At 44.2% G+C, this 12780-nt stretch overlaps 1 protein-coding gene across 1 annotated transcript in view; it reads right to left on the reverse strand.

Moving 5' to 3' along the window:
- NR5A2 (nuclear receptor subfamily 5 group A member 2) overlaps nt 1-12394 on the reverse strand; it is a 149831-nt gene extending 137437 nt beyond the window's left edge. Inside the window, exons 1-4 of the mRNA XM_010590191.3 lie at nt 12047-12394; nt 7759-7877; nt 6062-6203; nt 3134-3780 (exon numbers count right to left, since the gene is read on the reverse strand). Coding sequence (XP_010588493.1) covers nt 3134-3780; nt 6062-6203; nt 7759-7877; nt 12047-12128 — 990 coding nt within the window. The 5' untranslated portion in view covers nt 12129-12394. The remainder of the gene's footprint in view (nt 1-3133; nt 3781-6061; nt 6204-7758; nt 7878-12046) is intronic.
- Between the last annotated feature and the right edge of the window lie 386 nt (nt 12395-12780).

Consider the following 12780-nt stretch of genomic DNA (forward strand, 5'->3'; position numbering starts at 1 on the left):
AAACCCTACGGAGCAGTCTACTCTGCACACCTGGGGTCACCAGAAGTCAGAATTGGCTCCACGGCAACTAATCGTAAATAATAACAAAGAGGAATAGAATAGAAAATACCAGTGTGTGTGACAGGTAGGGTCTCATACTGTCTAGTGAAACTTTCGCTCAGGGGTGTGTGTGTGTGTGTATGTGTGTGTGTGTGTCTGTGTCTGTGTCTGTGTGTGTGCGTGTATTTCTAACCGAAGGTCATGGCCAAAAAATGTGAACGCCACTGCCCTGGAGAAATGCACTGTGATGGGTATGCCTCATTGCTGGCTTCCAAGAACTTGCTCTGATTTCTGACAAAGTAAATTTAGAAAGGAAAAGAAAAAGAATGCTACCAAATGTGAATTGTCACTCCACAATTCTATATCTAAACTCTCCCAAAGTTATTCTGAATTGTTTTTGTTTTTGGTCCCTTAAAAGTACTTAACATTGAATCACTCCTGTCCAACGTAAGCCCAAGATAAACTGAGAAGTGAGTCATTTCTCTTTCTCCTGGGGGAGCTTAACCACCCCTTGAAGGTCCCCCCTGGGTTTGTACTTTCTTTTCCTTTCCTTTTCAAAGCTTATTCTCCTGAGAGACTAATAGACACAGTAAACAGGATAAAAGTACTGAAATATGACCCATTCCCAAAGACATTTATATTTTAGCCAAATATTAATTAAGCCTTGTGCCAGATAAAAAGAATCTCATGTAGAATCTATCAACGGTAGGAAGAAAAAAGAGAAAACGTGGGGAGAAAGACTGTCTTCCTAGCACTCTGACATTTTACTTCATAATGGCTAGCTATGCTCACTTCATTGTGTTTCCTTTTTCACATGCAAATAGTATATGCTGCTTTCCTTGTGGATTTGTGAAATACATCCTTATTTTCTTCAGTTGTCTTATAAAACTTTCTTATCATAAAGTTCTTAAGAGGAAATACTTTGTTACTCAACTTTGTTTTCATCTTAGACTCAACTTACTGCCAGGCAAACTTTAGGTCCTCAATTAAAAAAAAAAAAAAAAAATTAGTACTGGTTAAATAATTGCTACTTATTGGACAATTCACTCCTCTATAACCCACATGGTGATGTTTCCAATGTCAGACAGTAAGAGAGAACAACAGCATGCTTTTTTCCTGAATTTAAGGTAATATTCTGTAAAGGCTTTGCACACTTCATAAAACAATTATAACAATTTTTAATTTGCATCAATTTGCTGAGCATCTAATATATGGAAAAAAAATTTTTTTTTAATATATGTCAGATCCCCAGTACTAGGTGCTCTACCTACCTACATACTCTTATTTATTGTCTGCAAAACTGCCTCAGTATAGGTATTGTTATTCTCCCCACCCCCCAGAAACACTACACGCATAGTTTCAACATAGGAGAAAACCAAGGCTCAGAGAGATTGACAGTCTGCCCATGAAGACATAATTATTAAGTGGCAAAGACAATTCAAATCAGTTCATCTCACTGCAAAGACTACACTTTCCTCCCTTTTATTTTACCTGGGTTTTCAGTTGGAATCCCTGGTGGCATAGTCATAAAGTGCTACAGCTGCTAAACAAAAGGTCAGCAGTTCAAATCCACCAGGCGCTCCTTGGAAACTCTATGGGACAGTTCTACTCTGTCCTATAGGGTCGCTATAGAGTCGGAATCGACTAGGTGGCAATGGGTTTGGTTTTTTTGGTGTTTAACTTTTCAGTTGAATCCAAAATTATCATTTTCATTTTTAAATCCCCGATTTCTTCCCTGATTATCACAAAGTGGTTACACACACAAAATATTCTACCTTACTGTGCTAACTTGATATATTCGGCTTCCCTTCTGCAGCCTACTCTCTCTAGCTTCAGCCCATGTTTAAATGCAGCAATAAAGGACATTAGAATCAGGAGCTGTTTATGCCAGTAGTCTGAACAGCATCCTGGTATTCTATTAACTTATCTGGATCAGTTCAGATAACTTTTTTGTTTCCATGTACACATCACAGTACTTAACACATACTGCTATGAAAAGCACTATTTTTCAGGTGCACATGACTTCCATATTCCCTAGCCCATCTACACAAGACAATTTTTAACAGTAACGCTCAACGTAAAAACTCTGCTTTCTATTTTTCCTTCTCTTGGGAGGTTTTAAAATCTCCTCTGATTGTCCTAGATGATCAGAAGCCACAGATATTTACCAGCCACACATTCCCCCAATGACAGCAAAAGGAAGAAATTGATTTTGCAACAGATATATGCACAGAAATCAAATCCAGGACGCACTTTCCTTCTTTTGAAAAGAGAATAAACCCACTGACTACCACGTGCAGTTTGGTAGCCACTTTTAGATTCCGAAAACATCTAAATAACTTACCCACATTAATTTAGTCTTAAGTTTCAGGAAATAAGATAATTACATAGTCAAATAGAGATCCTCATACAAACAAGCACAGTATTTACAATGTACCAATCCATTAAAGTTAACGACAGACATAGTGACAGATTATGAGAACTAAAACCCAATCTGAGTAGATGAGCACTCACCGTCTGCCCATTCCCCGTCCAATGACAGTAAACATCCTATTGGAATCTGCTCCAAAAACAAAGCCTTTCCCAACCTACTGTCAAGGTAAACACGTAGTAAATACCTATTTAATACTACTAACCAGAGGTAAGTATCATTTGCATTCTTTAGAGTCTAAACACAACTCAATGTTGGCGTTTTTTTTTCTTCGAAAGAAACCTTCAAAATGGAATCACTTATAATATAGTTCTTTGATTGATCTTTTAAGATACAGTTTACAAGGTGCTTTTTCACATTGACTTAAAGTTTCTGGCCATAAACCACCTGAGGTAAAGAGAATAAATAAGGACTAATTCCATTACTCAGGAGAAACCCAAAATTTCCTATACTTTAAGTTAAATGTCATACTCACAAATTAAAAGCCACATAAAGTGCAATGATCCTGAGATCAAGGTCAAAAAATGCCTCTACTACGTAACAGAACAAAAGTAACAAGAACAAAGAAAATGTATTTTCAGCACCCACACCCAGAACATATTAATTCGGAACATAGGTCTTTCTTGAAAAGGGCATTATAAATTGTAATAACTGATGACATACCTTTAGTTCTCTGAAGAAGATACTACTCCTGGCCCACTCAACAATGGAGAAGAGGGTTTGATCGGCCATTTTGCACATAAGCCCAAACGTGCTCAGCTTTTCGTGCTTGCTTCGGTTAGCTTGCTCTTGCTGCAAATAGGCCATGATTTTAGCCTGGACTTGAGGCTCATCTGGCTCACACTTCAAAAGTTCCAGTATCAGATGTGGGATGCTTGCCGGGGAGCTCGTCTGATAACCATCCATATAGGAATAGCCCATTAGGGACTCAGGCGAGCTGGTATAGGGGTCTGGGTACTCAGACTTGATCGCCCGGCTAGGAAAGTGACCATATGTTTGGTAACCTTGTAGGCTGCCATGAGGTGGCATTGTCATGCTAATGGGGGATGTTACAAAGGGACTTCTGTCATAGTCTGTAGGAGGCAAGGCAGCATGGTTCAGAGGTAGGCCTTTGGAGGCAGAGTGGATGTTCTGAATTGCAGAGGAGATGGTCAGATCAGAGGGCATTGCTTGGATCACCTGAGACATGGCTTCCAGCTTAAGTCCATTGGCTCGGATGAGGGCTTTTTTCTGTTGCTTCAGGGCCCTGTCTCTCTTGTACATTGGCCCAAACTTATTCCTTCCTCCACGCATTCGGTCAGCTCTTACCGCTGTTGGGAGAAAAAAAGGAAATAAGGGTATAAACAGAATTCAAATTATTAGCATTCTCCAGATCAAACCACTACTGAGAAATGTTGAAAACTGACAAGAAGTGTTATGTGTGTGGTTGTTTTAATTACAATAGCCCAGAAAACTTAAAAAAAAAAAAAAAAGCCATGTCCTTTTGATTTATGAATTCTTTCCTGCAAGCCTGTTTTGTCATCAAAAAAATATTTTGGATATGTAGGAACATATTAACCCTTTGGTTAATGAGATTTCATAATTTTTGCTACACAGAGTGGATACTTTGTATTGCTAAGAAAGAATAGCTGTTTTTCAGCTAGGAAAGAGTATTAGTTTCTATTACGCCAGTTATCTTGTGATTCTGTCTATGGATGGAAACCCAAACTGCTAGGAAGAAAATATATCTAATAATACATTTCTGGATTAAATTGTGAATCTTTTCCCTTAGGACATCTTCCTCTGTGAAAGCTATTTGGGCTACTTTGTTGCAAAAGGGTAGGGTACATATTCTTCCTGAAAAATCATTTTCACCTGGACTTGACGACGAGTGGGCGTCAGATAAGCACGAGTGATCGCTTTTAATTTAAGCAGAACTGGACATAATTACAGCAAGTTCATTTCAGAAGCTGTCAAGAGAGTCCGCTACTCCAGTGGTGTGTGGAGTCAGGGGCTGTGCTTCATAAGTTATTTCATATAGTTCTCTCCAAGCCTTTAGTGGCCAATGGCAATTAGACAGAAACCAGCAACCTCTGACAGCTTATGACATGTTGAAATTGCTGGAGGTTACGTTTTTGAGCTTTTTATCTTCGGATTAGTACAGCATTACAAATTTATTGTGAATGCTAGGTATACAGAACAGTACACAAGATCATAAAGAGTTTTTTTTTCATCTGGGTGATAAGTTATTATTGTTTTTCATATCACCGTTAAGGAAACATGCCTATGTACCACAAGTTACTTACAATCAAGAAAGTATACTTTTTAAGGTAAAGAAAGGCAATCTTTTTCCTTTTGTCTATTTATATATATATATATATGAAATGACATCGTATGAAATCAAAGCCTTTGCTTTTTAACCACACTTGATCTTTTTAGTCTCCTACTATAGCGCACATCCATCCACCCACCATAATAGTTCACTTTTGGGAAATAATAAAGTGATTGATGATAAAGAAATTAATAAGCATCAACTACTTCCTTTCTGGACTTCTTCTGGAAAGCAATACTGACTTAACTGTCCTCAGGGTAACCAGAGTGGCTACTTCTATTTGGAAGAATCTGTTAGCAAGTCAGCAGATTTATTTGAATTGTTTTGAGTATCTCCATCAAGTCTGAGTTCCATATAATAGAAAAGCTCCAAACAAAAATAGCCCGAGCCTCATTGATCAAAGAAAACGCCTTCTTGGATCTGGCACCATCAGTGATATGTATCCCTTGTTATTGCTTTATTTGCAGTATATTTAATCTGGGGAAAGACGGTAGGTCAGAGGCTGGAAAACAGCAACACACTATAGTCCAGGAACTACAAATTACTTACAGCAGTCACATATTAACTTTACTGCCTGCCAATCTGTACATGACAAGTACAGGTTCCGCTCTTTCGACATAAAGGGTAGCATAACTTTTGAGGAACGGCTTGTGTGTTCTGGTCAGACCATTGCTACCAATTTACTAGCTCGTTAGTTTTCTTGTTTCCTGCTTCACAAATTCATTTTGCAGATTCAGTCATTATCTTTAAAAGAGGAGGATGTGCTTTCCCATGCTATCAAAACTGATATTCTACGCAAGAAACTCCTGTTCACAATTAAAGGCTTTAACTCTTACTCAGGAATCCTGAAATTAATACTAACGATTTTCACAATTAGGACACCTATTTACACAAGACTGAATTCAAACTTTACTAGGCCACCCTGGTTTGAAAATTTAAAGGATATTTTAATTTCTCTATTTTTGCAAACTAGTTTTATTCATTCTCAGTTGACTCCCTTTCATCTTGTTTTCAGCAGCCCCGACCTTTTCAGTGTCAAAGGCATCTGCTAAACTCAACAGGGGGACAACTCAGATATTTAAATTTTTCCCTGGTAGATTTTACCAGAGTTGAAATGAGACTCATTCTATAGACAAAGCAAAAGACAACGTAGCTTACATTATTGTCAGTAGTGTTAAAAAAAAAAAAATGGGAAAATGTTACCCTATTATAAGCATAATGTTCTAAAGTCTGTGTCCTTGAAGAGTTTTAATAGGCAGTAGTCTTTAGAAGAATCTTACCTTCTAGCTTCATTCCAACGCTTAGACATTTTTGAAATCGACAGTAAGGGCAACGCTTTCTCTGTGTTTTGTCAATTTGGCAGTTCTGGTTTTCTATGCATGTGTACCTTTTGTTATTTTGGACTGTTCGCTTAAAAAATCCCTGTAAGACAGAGAAAATAGTGAGATGTATTATAAATGTAACACCCGTCTCTTCCATTGTTTCATTTTAAGGAAATTACCAGCAAATCCTTTCATTGCATCATCTGAGCCCCTATGTGGTTCTGTGGTTTATTTTACATCCAGCAAGATCAACCTTCCAAAGCAGTGCCAGGCCATAGTGGAGATTTTTCTGGCATCAGAGTTATTATATTCCTGAAGAATTACGTCAAATCTTGGAGAGATTTGGCTACACACCATTTCATCTTAATGGTCAGAGAAAAATACATTCTATATTGACCAGTGATTTAAAAAAAAAAAAAACAAACAATTTTCCTATTAGCTTTCACATTCCAGTTGGAGATACTTGGGGTGATCTGCGTTGTTTTTAAGTAGTCTAATACAATTTCAGTGACAAACCATTGCAAAATGCCAGGGGAAAAACTGGATAGCAAAGCACTTCACATCTTTTACAAATGTCAACACTGGATAGTTAAAAGCAAAAGGATTTAAAGGGTAAAATGGGAAAATGCTCATAATTCTACTGGAAGACATTCAAATATGGAAACTCTGCAAAAAGGGGGGGAAAAAGACAAAGCTAATTGAAAAGGGAGCCATGTTTGCAGACAGCTGAATTTCAGCGCAGAGAGTACATACTTTCTATACTTATAGTTCACTCAAAATAACTAATCGAAAAAAAAAAAAGAATTTGTAGCTTCATAATATAATAATAGCTTTACCAGAATGGTGTTCTTTATGTTTATCCCACGAGCCATAAACAGAGAGAATTTTGTTACCCAGAATGATGGGATTTTCCTGGCAGTGGTTTAAGTAATTGTACTGAGTTTTCTACTTGAAAAAAAATTAAAAATAGCCAGTATTATATTTACTGGGAATATAGAGGCCTGAGATAAATTCACACAGTATAATTGATATGATTAGTGGTAATACAGTACATTTTACATACTACACATCCTTCCATTTAAAATAGATCACACATTTAGGAATATCACTGTATTATGAACTAAGATCTGGTTTCTTGTCCTTTGTGATATAAATTTCAAAAAAAAATCTTAAACTTCTGTTTGGAATAAATGAGGGTGAAATCACGCAGCTGGAATTTAGACTTTTCTGTCTGCGGATAAAAAGTGTTCAGATTTGCAGCACAGGATACTGTGAAGTTAAAATCTATCTGGGAAATACTTTGTCATGTTCCCTCTCAAGAACAACGATGCTTTAAATACATATAAGTCAAGCAAAATCAATATTTAGGACTGTTAGACAGGGAAGCTTTTCTACAGCTACATCACTTTACTACAAGAAAATATTTTAAAGCCATGAGACTGGCAAAGTTTTCTAAACAGCATAAATGTCTTTGCCTTTTGAACTAAATCAGACACATATTTCTACCAATCATCTCCCTAAGACTAACTCTCTCCCATCTCATTTTTTAATTGAGCCTTTAAAAGACAGCCTAAAATTAGCCTGGAAAAAAGCAACCTAATAGTTTATTTTGGCTTTGGACATTATATTTTTCAGGTAGCAACATGTAAGCAAACCTTGCAACTTTCACAGGTGAGAAGCCCATAATGGTACCCAGATACTTTATCTCCACACACGGGACAGAGTTCTTCAAGATCTTCATCATAGGAGTAATTCACCATTTTAAACTGAGACACTGAAACAAGAAGTGTATACACACACCCAATTAATCTACTACATAGGTTTTAATCCTACAATGAAAAGCATTTTTCGGTGATTGGTGGGCAAATATCACCAGGTAAAATATGAAATAAAAAGTAATTTTTACCCGGGTGGTACTGAAGAGAACTATTTTTACACAGTGAAAGTAAAACATCTTTTGGCATCAGTGAGCATGCACTTCACATATTTTTTTAATTTAAAAATAATTCCAACTTCTTTTGTTAATATTTTAAACTGACCACTGTTGAACACAAGTTTCACAACTCTGCAAAGCAACAAATCAGAATAGAAACGTGAATTGCATAAAGTAACAACTTAAATGTTCTTTTAAACCGCTGTAAAGTTCCAAAATGTCACCTTTGCCTGAGGAAGAAAAACATGCACACACATCTCCCCCCTCCCCACCAAACTTGAAGTAAGTTCGTTGCAAGTACACCTCGTTTATAAGGACAGCAACACCGACTGCAAACAATGTTCACTGTTCGGCAAAGAAATTGAAGCTCCAGAAACCTGCTTCTGAGCAGCAGCCCCACTTAAACAACAGCCCGCGGATCCCAACGTTCAGATCTGTTGGATTAATCGGAACACTGGGTTCCGTATTGACAGGACTCCTGTTCTGGATACTTCCATCTCCTCACATTTGAAAATCTGTGAAAATGAAAAGGAAAAAGAAAAGGGAGGACGCCCGGGCGAAATAAAAGAGAAAAAGACACACACTAGAGTTTGGTTTCGTCGCGAAGTACTCAAGCCCTGCAATGAACTTCACATGTTTCCGATCATCACTGCAAAATATAAACACCTTGAGATCGCCTCGTTGAAGTTAAACAGAAATCAGGCCGCGGCGACGCACGGCTCACGGCAGGGATCCAGTAACCGACTTTCTCTGGACGTAGCCGGGTACAGACGTCTTCGCAGCTAAAAGAAGGATAAACTATGACCAGGAGGTCAGTGGTCAGGAGACCCTGGGAATTACCTGATCCGGTCCCTCCCTGAGGCTCCGCGTCCACGCGGGGCCAAGTCCCCTAGCGCCGGGCGCGGGGCGATGGGCGCAGCGGCCGCGGAGGGTGAGGGACGGGTCCGCTCAGCTCGGCCCACGCCTGCACCCCTACCGAGCACCCTCTTGTAAAGCCCGGGGGCGCACCCGGTTCCCGCCTCTTGCTCAACCTTCGGCTGCACTACGGCGCACAAACAAGCCGAGTTTGTTTTAAGTTAATCAGTGGCATTTGCAGGGGGCGGGGCGCGGGGGATAGGGAACGGACGGCCGGGCAGAAGTTTCCTCTGATTTGTTTACCAAAAAGGAAAGAAAGAACCCCCACCCCAACGCTAAAGTGCCCCGTCATTTCATCACCACAGGGGCCTCCTTGCCAAAGACTAACCGGTTGCGGTGGAGTCGATTCTGACTCATAGCGACCCTATAGGACAAAGTATAAATTCCATAGGGTTTCCAAGGAGTGGCTTGGTGGGTTCGAACTGCCGACCTTTTGGTTAGCAGCCAAACTCTTAACCACTGTGCCACTAGGGCTCCAAATGACTAGGTTTTTTGTTTCTTTTTTTGCCAATGACTAGTTCTTTTTAAAAAATTTTCCCCCCTACGGATTCTCATAGCCTCCGGAAAGAGCCGTCGGGGGTTGGGGGGGTCACTTGCAGTACCTGGCGACTGAGAGCAGAACGCCGAGCAGCCAAGTTGAAGCATCTCCCGAGACACAGAGCCCAGGGCTGGGGCTTACACCGGGGAGACTTAGAGTTTGGGGGAATACGGGGAAAAAGGTGCCAGCAGAGGCAGGCGCCTGGGCTCAGCGAAATAGAAATAAAGGGATGCTGAGCGCAGTTCTCCCGGCGGTGCCAACCTGGGGTCCCGCCCTAAGAGGCCAGCTCTCGGGTTTGGAAACCTGGAGATTTGAGGAAGACTGGGTACAAGAAGTTTGCCTATAGCCCCTTTTTTCCTGTAAAGTTTGACTATTGCCTAGAGGCGTGTTTTAGGGATGGAAAATAAGTGGGCTTTACCAAGGGTGTTCTTTTCTACTTCTCCTGACCCCCAACAAAATGAACTCTGACTTCGCACCTAAGCGGCCTAGAGAGGCAACTGCTAACAGAGGGGCTCAACGCACACCCCGGCGATCCGGCATTAGAAAGGTCGGGGCTAGGGATGGGAACCCTCTTGGAAAATCCAAAAACAGAGGCCGAGAGGGGAAACATGCCTCTGTGCGAGGCAGGGATATCTTTCAGGGTTTCCAAGTGCCCTCGTGTAGCCAAGTTGGGCATTTGGAGAACTAAATCCGTCGAGGCAAAGAAGTACCCGCGCTTTCCCTAGTCTTGGTCTTGAGAAAAGAGAAGAGGCGGCGGGGCATTGGAAAACGAGAACCGCAGAGCGGCGCGCAGAGAAGTTCCCCTTAAGTAGGACGCTGCGCGCTGTCGCGGGACCCAGTATCCAGCTCTCTTTCTAGGATGCGCGCCCACCGGTAGGACCACGGACGCGTCCCCAGGCCACAGTCAGGCTGTGAGGGTTAGGAATGGGGTCCCACTCCCCGGGGCCGCCTCCCTACGGGGAGGCCGCTAGTCCAGGAGGAAGGTGTGTCCAAGCTCTCCATGCGCTGTGTTGGAACCCGGGGCTGAGAGCGGCCGGCGACTCCTCCTCCGCCCTGGTCACTGGGAAAAGCTAAGGCTCTGCTCTGAGGCGCAGGTCGGGTCAAGAGCGCCCGTTTTGAACTTCACAAAGAAAATGTTACGATTGTATCCTCCCTACCCCCTCAAATAAACTTATTTCTGCCTCCCCTACTTCTTGCTCTAGTGTCTCCCTGAGCTGCTTTTCCAGAGTCCGCGCCGGAACGAGAAGCAGAAAATTTCCGTTCCGACCGCACCCAGCCACCCAAAGGATTAGACCCTCTCCAGGGCGCGTGGCGGAGGGACCCCGGCCCGGCTTCCTCGCGCCACTTCCCCGCGCTCCCACCTTGCGGACCAAGATTTCAAGCAGGAAAGCCTCTTTGGGCCAACCGGCTTCCCCCAGGAGCCTGCCGGGAGACACAGAAGTTAGTTTCCTGGGCTCAGCCCACGGAGACTTCCACGACTCTCTACGGTGTTTAGAGAGACCCGGGGATCACGACGCGCCCCCTCCCATCATTCCCTTTGCCAGGGCGACGTCAGGCCCCCAGGCCCAAGCGCCCGAAACGCGCCGCCTACCCGGCACCGCCGCGTGCACCAGCCCTGAACTCTGCTCTCAACACCTCCCGGCCCTTTCAAGTTCGCGCAAGGGGATGGCAGGAAGCGTTCCGGGATCACAGGCCCGCCTGCCCGCACATCCTGCGTGCTGGAAGGGGCGAGGATGGAAGAGCGCCGGTGACTTTTCCTAGCATTGTTCCCTCCCTGGCCCAGGGCAACTGCGATAAACTTTTGAATGGCTTAATACAAGCCAGACAGGAGTTCCTATTTTGGATTGGAGTGAAAATGCAGCCAGAGGGATTTATTTGTTTTCTTGTTAGCAATCAAGAGCTGCAAAGCAAATGGGATTTCCATATCCCAGCTCTTGGATTGAAGAAGGGGCATTAAGCTAACCGCTGTGCCCCACCTCCAAGTCAGTGGGCAATCCCCGTGAAGGGGACTTTGGTTCCTTTCAGCTCTGCCTGTAATTTTAAAGTTGCCCCAATTCGCACCGGTGTCCACTCGGGCTTTTTGGGAGTGGCCAGGTCCATTCTAAAACAAGCCTCCTGGGGGTCCCCTTCCCTTCTCTTTCTTTAGTTGACTGTCCTAGGCAGGGTGCTCTCCCTCCGCACAAAAGCATTGGTTAAAGTTTCCACCGATTCCAAGGACCGAGAACCTGACATTCCATTTCTTAGCATGATCTCATTATTCCAAAGTACCTTTAGCCTGAAGCTGCCCATCTCCGGTTGCCAGAGTTCGAAGCCTCTCTTTTTCTTATTATTAGAAGCGGCTAATTAGGCATTGCTTGGAAAACCTCCGCTCCGCATTGTTCAAAAGCCATAAACTTTTATGCCCGCATCTGGGGAGGGGGCCTGACGTCTGCGCGCCGCCCAGCAGTCCACCGAGCACCCAGATGGGCCATGCGCCTGGAGGGAGGTTGAAGCCCACAAGGCGAGCCCGGGGGAGGGGAAGCGCCGGGAGCCGGAGCGCTGCGTGGAGCCTCCTTACCTTGCATGTTTTCCGGCATCTGTCCCTGTTCCCCATGCGATCGAGCCAGTCCCAGGGCTTCCGTCTCCACTTTGGGCAGCATGACAAGGCGGCCGCGGGCGGGAATAGGGGGTCCGTGTCCGTCCGGAAGCCCAGCACCTGGACACGGGCAGCAGAGATTCAACTCCGGCGGAAAGAAGGAAGGGGGCGACCGGGGCGCCCGCTCACCTACCCGCTTGCCGTGCGCTCCTCCGCCTCCTCCCAGGCTGTCCGTCAGGACCACAAGCCCGGTCCTGTCTTGCAGCTCCGGAACTGCCCCCGAGCCGCAAGGAGGAGATCGGGGCTCCGAGACCAGGTGAAGAAGACGGCGTGTGGGTGCCCTGGCTCGGCTCTGCAAGTGCGGAGGCGGTGGTGGCCGCAGCGAGGGCGCAGCTGCCCGGGGCGCGGACCCGTGTGCGGCTGAGCTCCCGGCGGGCAGCGGAGGCAGCCGCGGGGCTGCTGCTACCGCTGCGGCCGGTGCCGCTGCCGCAGCTCCCGGACAGCTCGGGCGACTCCTTCCCCTCCCTCCACCCGCCCTCTGGCTCAGGATCAGCAGGGGTCTCTCTCTCTCTTCCTCTCTCTTCACTTCTCCTCTCTCTCCTCTCCTGGCCTCTCCGCCCCTTCCCCCTGTCCCTTTCTGTCTTCCTCTCGCTCGCTATGGCAAGTGTGGAGTTGTGAAGTTCCAGCCTCCCTCTCCTGCCGCGTTTACTCTTCTT

Source organism: Loxodonta africana, chromosome 20 (assembly GCF_030014295.1).
Source record: "Loxodonta africana isolate mLoxAfr1 chromosome 20, mLoxAfr1.hap2, whole genome shotgun sequence".
Taxonomy (NCBI): Eukaryota; Metazoa; Chordata; class Mammalia; order Proboscidea; family Elephantidae; genus Loxodonta; species Loxodonta africana.